Source organism: Cyprinodon tularosa, unplaced genomic scaffold (assembly GCF_016077235.1).
Source record: "Cyprinodon tularosa strain WSP-4 unplaced genomic scaffold, ASM1607723v1 ctg30, whole genome shotgun sequence".
Lineage (NCBI taxonomy): Eukaryota > Metazoa > Chordata > Actinopteri > Cyprinodontiformes > Cyprinodontidae > Cyprinodon > Cyprinodon tularosa.
Genome location: NW_024039008.1, coordinates 1010538 through 1021895, shown reverse-complemented (window position 1 = coordinate 1021895; position 11358 = coordinate 1010538). Strand labels below are relative to the sequence as shown.

At 34.6% G+C, this 11358-nt stretch overlaps 1 protein-coding gene across 1 annotated transcript in view; it reads right to left on the bottom strand.

Moving 5' to 3' along the window:
• Positions 1–1039: 1039 nt before the first annotated feature.
• si:ch211-191a24.3 (tensin-3) overlaps positions 1040–11358 on the bottom strand; it is a 63153-nt gene continuing 52834 nt past the window's right edge. Inside the window, exons 18-27 of the mRNA XM_038291654.1 lie at positions 9852–10309; positions 9179–9262; positions 8889–9020; positions 8532–8627; positions 8273–8350; positions 7415–7492; positions 7146–7314; positions 5043–5111; positions 3669–3698; positions 1040–3148 (exon numbers count right to left, since the gene is read on the bottom strand). Coding sequence (XP_038147582.1) covers positions 3007–3148; positions 3669–3698; positions 5043–5111; positions 7146–7314; positions 7415–7492; positions 8273–8350; positions 8532–8627; positions 8889–9020; positions 9179–9262; positions 9852–10309 — 1336 coding nt within the window. The 3' untranslated portion in view covers positions 1040–3006. The remainder of the gene's footprint in view (positions 3149–3668; positions 3699–5042; positions 5112–7145; positions 7315–7414; positions 7493–8272; positions 8351–8531; positions 8628–8888; positions 9021–9178; positions 9263–9851; positions 10310–11358) is intronic.

Here is an 11358-nt window from a genome sequence, read left to right as displayed (position 1 = left end):
AGTTATGGTTTCAATCTAGGCTCATTCAAACTTGCTGAATGACATGCAGGAGGTAGACGCTCTTTTATAACCGACAGTTGCAGATCAACTCTCATTAGTTTATCTGGGTCATGTCACAGTAATACTGACTAAAAATCCTATGCAGAAAACATGTTAAACATGAGAAAGATGTATACCGATTATTAACTAAAAAAAGGTGAGTTTGGGGATGATTTGTCCTTTAACTGTGTAAAATCTTCCTTAGTTGTAGAACCTTAATATTTTTTTGCATTGAGATTATATTTAATGATGACTAGCTCTGTACTTTCATAAAGGGAGATGTCCCACAGCATGATACTTTCCTATACCAAAAGCAGTTTGGCAGTCATAGAGAGTTTTGCCCACACAATCAACTCTGCTACTTTAAAAAATGCTAAAAAAAAAAAAAGATGCAATTTTCTTAAAATTGCACTTCACTGTGAAGAAACATTGTTAGAGCAAAGAAGTTATTACAAAAACATTTATTTTTAGTTTGTGGTAGGTGTATCAGAAGAAGCTGTAGCTCAACACAAGAGTGTTAAATACATCTTTATTTCAAGAATATGAACATATAGCATAAACATTAGTAAAATAATAAAGTGACAGTTATATGAAATCCTAATATACAGTAAGTAATAACACAAAAAACAAAATACGGTAAAAAGATTTTGAACATCTGAAGAGAGTGCTAAATATAATTCATATATCTTATGTACAGCACAAAATCATTCTTGCTTTTCTTATGTTGGTGGATATTCATTTTGATATAGATAAATTATCCTGTGATTAGCTGAAAGCGGATGTAGGAATTTTTTTAGATCTGTTTATGTGCCAAAAACTCTCCAAATTAAATTCAATGTAATATAGCACAGTTTAGGTGAAGAAACTTGTATGGGAAATGTTTCCAAATTTACAAAAACTCAACAGACAAAGGGATACACTTTAAACTTCAAGCTGGTTTACCTCCTCCTGGCCAATAAGTGGTGGTCTTGTGCTTGCCTGCATATTTTTGCCTAACTGGTTACCTAATGCTAAGCTTTGGTACTTTCTCAGCTGCATCACAGAGCTACTGGGATCTGGCATTGCCTGCTTGGAATAATGCATTTAAATCTATGGCTTTAGTGCAGAACCTTTTTAATGTTAAAGTTGGCAGATAAGCAGAGTAAATACCTACTTTGTGTATTTGGACCCGTCACTATTTATAAAGTAAATATTTATAAAGTTTAGATATTCTTATTAAAAGTAATACATTTATAGTAAGCAATTGAAGAAATTGTTGTAGCTATAACATTGAAATGTAGTTTTCTATGTTTTTGTTTTTTTTAGATGTGAAGATATTTTGCTAAAGAGAAGCTTAGAGCTGTTACCCAAGATGAATGAGGTATGGTGTATTATAATGTCAAAAGAATTTTTGTTTTAACAATATGTCCTTTCATGTTTTACAAAACTATCAAACTGTCAAAATTTACTTTTAACAATGAAACAATACTACATTATTGCAATAAAGATACTATCAATATACAACAAAAAATGTAATGTTCTTACTAGATTTATATATTTTTCTAAATGATTATGTTTTATTTATACATGCAATTATATTGTTACAACAATAAAGTGTTCATATTATAAAATGACACCATTTGTTGTTACAGCATAAAAGATGTTTAACTTTAAATTGATTGATGAAGTTTAGGGGGAGGTCAGTGGTTAAGAAAATGTCTTGCTTTATTTTTCATGCTTGGACTGAGATGTAAAGGCCTGTGACAGCTTTTCTTATCGATCAAAAGTCACACAGTAAGCTCAAAGGATAAAACTGCACCACCTGGACAGCATTTCAGTGAGAAATATCTGGAGCCTATTGAGCAAAGACAAATTTAGTCTACATTATCCCAATTTAAAGTCACATTTTGACTTCTAACACAACCTAAAGCCTTTTGATTTTGAATTATTGCAGAGATCTATGGTGTTTTTGAGGGTTACAAGTTTTATCTTCTTAGATGAAATGTTTCGGTCTAACAAAAAAGTGCCAGGAAGCACAGGTTTTAAAAGTAAATGGTGTATTGAGAAACAGAATAGTGTAACATAAAATATTATATGTGTGGTATTTTTATATTTCTATCTTTTGTGTATACTTACATAAATTCATAGAGTTTTGAAATCAACTTCCATTTATACCTGTACCCATACCTATACTATTTTTACAAATAAAATTATTTTTATTTATCAAATCAATTACATTTTTTGCTGTTGTTCTTGCACAACTGGTTATTTTTGCACATTGCTGTTGTATTTGGACCTAAAAAGTATTAACCACATCACAATTTTACTGAAAAATAAACTGCATATTTTTTTCTCTATTATTTTTAGTAACACTAGCTGATGCATACAAATAGGACACTGTAAACAATACTGTCAGAGTTATTATAGGGCGTGCGAATGATTGGATATTGTCACATTTGATTGTGCTAATACATATTATTGGCAGAAATAGATGGCCCTGAAATTTCTAATTTTGCATAGGGCCCCACTGAGGCTTGGGCTGGTCAAGGTGGTCCACATGTAAAACTCAGAGTCTGATAAGGAAGATAATCAGAAACACAACCGCAACGTAAAAAAAAACTCAATATTTTTTTACCATAAATTTGAAGACATTTAAATTTGTTTTAAATTAGAAAATAGTTCAAAGAGTCTGGAAAATTTTGCCTACACTTTCAGGTTTTTTTTTTTTTTTTAAACCTTTATGAAACTAGAATGCGGAACATCAAAACATTGATGTCAGAGTTTTGGCTCCCTCCTCTGGAAGTATCCTGTAGTCCAGGCACAAGATGGCAGAAATAACCCATAAAATCCAGTGTGGAGTGTGTACAAGTTCTTTTTTTGGCTTTTGATCATGTTCATAAGTTAGCCATAATTATGAAATGAATCCACAGCAGGGATTATGTCCTTGATCCAGGTTCTCTTTATGCTGCAGCTAAGCTCCGCTTTCCATCACTTTTTGTGAGAGCCGATCATGACCTTTGAGACAAAGTTGACAATGGCGCTTGCTGGCTGCTCAGGGTCATGTTCAGCAAACAGATGACATACATTTTCAGTTTCACTCTGAGATTTCCTGGCAACAAATCCAAAAATTCTGGAAAATAAACATACAAGAGGAAAGTAAAAGATTTGCCTAAACTAAAGTTAATCAGAGTATTGTCCCTCAACAACAACTCATTTGGTAAAGCTTAGGTGAAGGTGTCAGTGTAATTCCAAATTATAATTTTTTTTTAGTCATTGCTGCTTTGATCCTGTTGTTGAAAGACCTTAAACCAGAATGACGGGAGTAAGGTTTTTTTTTTTGCCTTAAATACATCTATAACGATACTTACTTACCTACATTCAGTTACTATCACAAAGTTATTTCTAAGCTTTCAGGTCAAGTTAGCAACTGAATTTTGACCTCTGTATTCGTTCAAATGACTTTAGGTATCCTTATTTAAAAATACTAATAATACAGGTCTTGTACATTATAATAAAATGACACCTTACAGATCCTGCTAATGTCACATAAAAGTGAACAAATATGAAACCTTTCAGAGGAAAGCAGCCTGGTATAGCAACATCATACAAGACATGCCCATCACTGACATTTTATTTAGGAATAAACTTACTTTGCTGTGGAGACGCTGTCTCTTGTCCACCTATTTAGGATAAAAAGCACATTAAAATCATAAATGTGGATTACAACTGAATTAATAAGTAAATAAAAGAAATTTTGAAATTTTCATTTGTTATTGAATGTATTTTGATCAGAGCACGATGTTCACTTTTTTGGGCATTTTTTGTCCTACTGCATGCTAACAAATGGGTACAAGTTAAAAAAAAATATGTTTTTAGTAATTACTCATGTAAGTGAAGATAACCCAACTAAGCTTTTCTTTTATTACAGTTCCTTCCTCCCAGCAGCTGTTAGACTTTATAACCATGCTCAGTTGTTACATTCACACAATTTCTGTCCTGCTCACTTAAATAACATGCTGCTGTCTTTTTGTACATCTCTGGTGTTGCTGTTTTCCCATATCCACTACTGTAAAAATGTCCACAGCTGTATATTGATTATTTATTCTTCAGATGCAAAGTATATATGTTTGTGAAAATACGGTACAGTATTTAAATTTTTTTTTTCTACACTTTTAACGGTCCACATTTGTGTGTCTAGTTTTGCTGTAATGCTGCTGTAACATCATGATTTCCCCATTGTGGGAAAATAAAGGGATTTTCTATTCTTCTATTTTATTGTATTTGACCCCCAAAAGCAATGTTAGTGATATTTACAGTAATGCATTAGTTAACAATGGGGTAAATGCTCTTTCCTGTAGGTGCAGATGATTTTAGCCAGTTTTATAAATAAAACCATCATTAGAATTTGTGTTCGACTTTTTTCATAATCCAATTTGTTAATCTGAAACACTTGACAAAGCATTTATCATACTTTGGGGGGGGGGGGGGGGGGGGGCAACATCTGCAATCCAGTCCCATGTCAGATGCTGCTAAGGTTGTTGATTTAAAAGTTAGGGTGGACTGTTATCCTCTGTCCTATTAATGTGAATATTGCCATTAATCTAAAGTATTTGAACCATATTAACATCTTTGCAAACATTGTAAATAATCTCAGCTTAGTTTAAAATTTTCTGTATTTTACTGTTATTGTGCGACACAAAATATAAGGTAATTATTCCTTTCTAATCAAGGAGTAGCTTTATATAATGCATATAATTGGACCTTTACAAATGTTTTAGAAAGAAGAGCAATTGAGTTTCCATGAAATATTGCGCTGACTCAACTAATGTAGTTAAAAGTTCTTCTTTTTTTCAACAATTTAACTAAAACAAAGGCAGAATTCTAACTTTATTTGTTATAAGTAATTGATGATTAACTTTATGATTTGGTGCAGATTTTAGATATCATCTGAAGTTAAAGGCTGCTGTCAGCCAGCTAACCCAGGACAGCCCAGAACAGGTTCCACTATTGGTAATATTACTCACTTCCTTCCTTGTGGGTCCAGAGAACAGAATATAACCGTGTTCACAGCATAGTGCCTCCTGAAGAACAGCCTGTAGAGTCAAACACAGCAGCACATCAGATTGTGGTCCAATTACCTTCACTTATCTGGGATCACATGCATCCTTCAACAAGTCAACTACTGCTAAAATATCTTAAATTATTCATTATTCTTTCACATTTGATATATTTTTATTTTATTGTATTTGTTTTACTCTAGTTAAACATTTAAGCTTATTCACTGCTTTGATAAGAACCTATGTATAAAGAACTTTTTGTAATCTTATTCATAGGTTTAATTATTTCTTCATCATGTCTCTCTATATTATCTTCCTCTATTATTAGCTGAATCCAGTTTAAGTAAATATCTCAGATTTACAATGCAAGTGAAGGGGACAGTCTTTGAAACTAACAGCATCTGCAGTAGTGTAAAATGACTTTACAGGAAGAAAGAGGTGAACACCGGCTCTTACTGTAACACGTGTCAGCCTGGTTTGTCTTATTTCAGCTGGGAAAGTTCAAAGAGGATGCTTCTTCTTTGGCATCACTTTATTACAAGTAAAGCAGTGGTATGGTGCTCTTAAGAAACTTGGAATTTTATTTAATGATGATTTTACTGATACTGGTATTTACATTCTAAGAAGTTGTTAACCAGGTTTGTGTCCGGCCACTTTTGTCCCAGGTACACTTGTTCTATTTTTGGTTCCAACTCTTTTCCTATTTTTCTTTTAAATCATATCAACTTTACTGAAAACTGTTTACATTATGAAATCAAACTGACACTATAAGAGCTCTCAGTATATAGGTTTCTTTAAAATGATTTTACAGACATTGGATTAAACACTACTCCAGCTGAGATCTGTGTTGCTGTGTTTATTTGATTTTAATACAGACAAGGATTACCTTATATGATGCAAACTCGTTAACTAGAAGTGTAAATGGGAATCTGCTGAGGTGGAAGTTTGCTAAACAAGCGAACTGAGTCAAATTGCCCTGAATATGATTTTTCTGATGAAGGATACCGTGCTAAAGAAAGGTTAGTCTGACATAACTTACACTAACTTGCTTTTTTATATCCTTAAAATTAAACAGGAACTAGTAACTATACAGGCAGAATGTACAGCACACCTACAAGCCAGATTCATTTTTGTTTTGGACTAAAAATGTTTGTTCCTTATAACAAATGGATTTGTTTTAAAGCCAATAATCTGATGCAGTGGTATTCTAATCCCAGTGCTGCGTGTCCCGAGCCCGTAACATCATCAATGACCCGTCACACCCCTTCCTGCTGCCCTCTGGGAAGAGGCTTCGCAGCATTCTATGCAGGTCTAGCAGATTCTGCAACATTGCTTCCTCATTGCCATCAGACAAACGAACTATTGAAAAATCTCTAAATCATGTCACAGACTCTGCATAACACTGCTAACACCAAACCAAAAATACTGCATATTTGCAACATACAGTATATATTAATGCTCTGAACTTCCATATCAATGTGTTTTTTTGCGCCATGTATATTTTTTTTCTCCCTGTTTACATTTACCACACTGTTTACATTTGATCAATGCTGCACTTTATGGAATAAAAATGTTTATTTACTGTATGGAAGGTTGCACTAAATGAAATTTTATTTTGTATACTCTGTGCATACAAAATGACAATAAAAGTTGTTAAAGTGTCTAAGTCTAAGTCATACAAAATATATATATGAATAAAAATAATTTAAGGTTTATTTCAGAAAGATTATCAAAGCATGCTAAGACAGATACTTGCACATTGAAAGCACACAGGAGCAAAAAAGGCTATGCTGTAAGCATCTTATCATTTTTTGTAGCTCAGAAAACCTGGAGGTGTTCTTCTGATCTGATTTTTTGAATATAAATATTGGGGAAATGGGGAAAGCACAATATAATTAATGTTACAAAAAATATCCTGAAATAAGACATTTTTTGGCTTATACAGAAAAAAAAATATAAGTATAGTAGTAGCAGTCTAATTGCATTTTCAATTAGATATGTGTTTGAATTTATCTTTAATTTTGGCAATTTTTTCTTCAAACTTTTTCCTGTAAGTGATAAAATCCTTACTTTCTCTGGTTGTCTGTGAGTGTGATTCCCTGAGCAGACACTTTAAAGTGGACCACAGTGGAGGGAGGGGGAGGGTCCATGGAGAGTGTCAGTGTGGTTGCCTTCTGGACCGCCTGCTGACCCGTCAAAGACTCCAGCTCCACAGAACCCAGGAACCACACGTTGCACGCTACCACCCAAACACACAATAAGGGGGCATTTCACAACAAATCAGCACAGATTACTTTTATATTTTATTGTAATCATTTTATCATATTAAAATGTTTCACCTGCACCCTGTTTGAGAAGTTCAGCTGCTGAGTTTGTTGCTGTCTGTGCCGATGCATCATTCAGCTCCTCTAATGGATCTGTTAGACATAAAACAGCAATAGTGGCAATTAGTCATATCAAATGGTAAATTAAATTACATTTATACCTCACATGAACACAAAATAAACTAAATGATTACAAAAATATTCTACAAGTGCATTTAGAAAACAGAAATTTTACTTCAAAAATACTATCAAAAGGCTGCTAATATTTTTGAGATCTTTAGTTATTTTTATAATGTCAAAATTATAATAAAGATATCAAATGGCAATTGAAGTACATTTTGAACGTTGAATAAAATGGAAAAAAAACTGATTTTGGAAAAACTTTAACTCATATACCAATCTCATGTTTACATTTGATCACCATGTTTAGTTTTTATCACTGCTACACTTTCGAAATGGAAATGTGAGCTGTATTGAACGAAATTTGCTTTGTAACACACTGTGCGTACAAAATGATAATAAAGTTTGTCTAAGTCTAGTTCAAGTCTAAGTGCTAAGAAGAATTATTAGTGATGATTTTTGTTGTTATAAGAATTATGAACAGCCTTTCTGAGTTTAATAGAAGCCTGAATACAAAAAAAATAATAAATAGTTTAAGTGCAAATAATTTTAATTAGATGCAAAGCATTGTTTAACGGTCAGAAAATAATCTATGCTTTTTAGTTTTTTGTTTCAAGATATTTCTGTATTAATTTAAAAAGGAAATGATAAAACAAGTTTACATTTTTAAAATTTTAAATAATTATTGATACTGATGATGCTAAAAAATGTAAAACTCTATATTTAGGAGAAGTGGTAGCATAATCTATTTACCTCTGTCGGGCAGGATAAGCTTACATGGCAGGGCCAGAGGGGTGATGGAGTGCTGACACACCAGAGCTGTGAGGCTTCCTGACAAAAGGGGAGACAAATTTGGAGCATTAATTTTCACAAGTACAGCTGCACTTTATTTTTACAGCCAGCAGAGGGAGGTAGATGAATGATTTGAAAGCTTGGGTTAAACCTCTACCTTATTTTGTTTCAACTGCACTTATTGAAAGGGTTAAAGAAATCTTTGAAAAATGATTTTTACCAAAGTAAGGCTCATTGGGGCAACCTTTAAGACGAACTCCTTTTGGTGTACACTCTATCAAGAAGTGCCTGACCAGCTCACTGGACAGATCTCCTGCTAAAAGAGTTGAGATAAAACAAAACATTTAAGGAGAGAATTAAAAACAAATTACATGGCACATTGTTTGGTCAAATTTGACATATTGAAACTTCATTTTATTTTATTGATCTCACTACTCTGTGAGAGGCTGTGGAAAGTGGACACATGGATTAGAGGAAAGAGATCTATATTTCTAATATACTAAGCCAGTTTTATTCCAAAATCAGCAGGTCTTGAATAGAAGGATGACAATGAAGAGAGATGACATTTTCTGTGCACCTTTTTTACTGTGATGTACCACTGATGGAGGAGGTGTGGCCACCTTCATGGCCAGTCCATACGCCCCGCGAAATGAGTGACTGTCCCTGACAATAAATGAGCCGGGCTCTTTGTCCTTCAGCACTGCAATGGCTGTTCAGCAGGTAAATACAGACAGAAAGCAGAGAAAGGATACAGTTAGAAACACATTCACCCTGAACAAGAGAAAAGAAAAAGAGAGACTTTGCACATAAGTGTATTATACGCTCACTGGTGGCTGTTTGACTTTCTGTTTCAAGGCCAATATTTACCTTGGTCTCTGGAAATGTCGGGTTTGTACCAAAACTTGGACGTGTCCTGAACAAACTTTACAGTGTCCTGTTTACTGCTGGAGTCTGTGGGGCACAAACCAGAGCTCAGTGATAAGAATCAGCATTGTGAGGATGGGAAACATGAGCAGAAGAGATCAGAGAGGTACAGAAGTCTATTAGCAGGAGTGAATTGTTGCAGTTTTAGCAGGAATTAAAGAAGGTCATAATGAATAAGCGGGGATTTGGCACCATTAGTTAATCTTGCCTGCAAGCTTAAATCTTACGGTATTTGTGAGTTCACTAACAGATAAGAATCCTTGCATGAGAATCTTGTACCAGCTTAAATCTTTCAAGTCCGACCCAAAACAGGTGGCCCAATAGCATTGCAGTATTATGGTTTAAGGAGGAACATATTACTTTGATAAGAATAAGAGCTGTGGAGCCCACATATCCTGGCAAGCCAGATTGATAATGCTTGGTGCAGGCATGGTTTTAGCCCAAAATCAAAATAAACATGAAAGCTCATGATGGCGCATGCTTAGCTGCTGATATTACATCTGTTTTGTTGGAATCCATAATTTCTTCAAAAATAATGATCCATGTAATAAGTTGAGTAAAGTTAACTGCACATCAAAAGATAACAAAAATGCAAACTCTTTAAGAGTAATATTACCTGCCCCAGGTGACGAAGCTCCACTAAGACCTCTAAATGGATCTGATGTCAGAGAGGATGACAGAGGGATGCTGAGGCTGCTCCCACTGTGTGGGCTGGAAAATCCACTCAGAGAGGGGGACCGTGACCCTACATCTCCCACCTCACCTGTTCTTCTCTTCTCGGGCAGTAGAGGAGCAATCCCTGCATTTCCCCCAAGATTCAGATTCCCCAGGCCCTCCACGGCCTCTAGCAGACTGTGCTCCAGGCTACCATTGTCCAATAATAGCAACGAAGACAAGTCTGCACTGTCAGTTCCACTACGGACTCCTAAACTCCCTCCTCGGCTCATCTGAGTCCCCAGCGGAGAACTATGAGCATTGGGAGAGCTCAGAGGAAGAGGAGGTGAAGGTTGCGGAGGATATAGCGAGTTCAGGGAGTTTGGAGTGCGGTCGAGCCAAACAGGAGGAGGAGTAGAGCTGGAATTAAAGATTAAGACACACCTTCAGAAGAAATATTCATCAATATATCAATTTGGGAAAATTATTCAAATGAAATGCTTCTGTACTAAATATCCCGAGTATGACAGATGTTTAGGGTAATAATATAGATGTAGAAAACACTTTTAGATAACCCTTGTATGCCACATTTTTTATCGATTATTCTGATTATTATAATTAGCGGGACATCTTTTAAATTAGTGAAGATTCTGATCAAATAAAAACAACTTGAAATGTTAGGACTTTGTTAGACGAGCCCTCTTTAAACACGACGTATACCCATCTGAGTCAAAAGATTTGTAAATGAAAATCTATCTACGAAACCTGAGGTCCCAAAGGCCAAAAGTTCACAGACAGATCTTAAAAGTAAAGCCTGATGACTCTAAGTTTCTAGTAAAGCTGCAGATAATAATCAGATGCTTGAACCCATTGAGCCATTGAGCCATGTGTCAACAACCTGAACTGCTGTTGAGCCTGGATGATGAATCCTGTTTATCATCAACATTCATGGGTTTAATTTGTAAGTAGAGGGTAAAAAACTTTTATGTATTTGTCTCTTGCTGAGAAAAAACAAAAAGGTCTAAATAAAAGTTAAAGTAGCTGTAAAAAAATTAAGTCTTCTTCCTAGTTCACTCCTACTTTTAGATATGCAGGAGTACAAATAGCTATTAGTAAGTAATCAAAGCAAAAAGGTCATTGCAGCATCATGTGTGCTATATTTTACTCCCTGGAGGGAACATTGTTGTCATTTAACAAATGCAAATTTTTGCTTATGCAATTAATAGGTGTGTTGCTGGTGGTGTACAAAGATTGTTGTGCATTTGTTAAGAGATGAAAACTGGTTAAGCTTTTCCCACTAAAATGAGCAGGTTCCATGTGCTGCAGTAAAAAAGGATGAGGTTCTAAACCATGTAGTTGTTGATAAAAATGACGATAATATTCAATAACAGTAAAAATATTTATAGTGCACTTTACATAAGCAAGACTATGTTGTAGTGCTACAAACAAAAGGAAAAGAAGTTATCCGT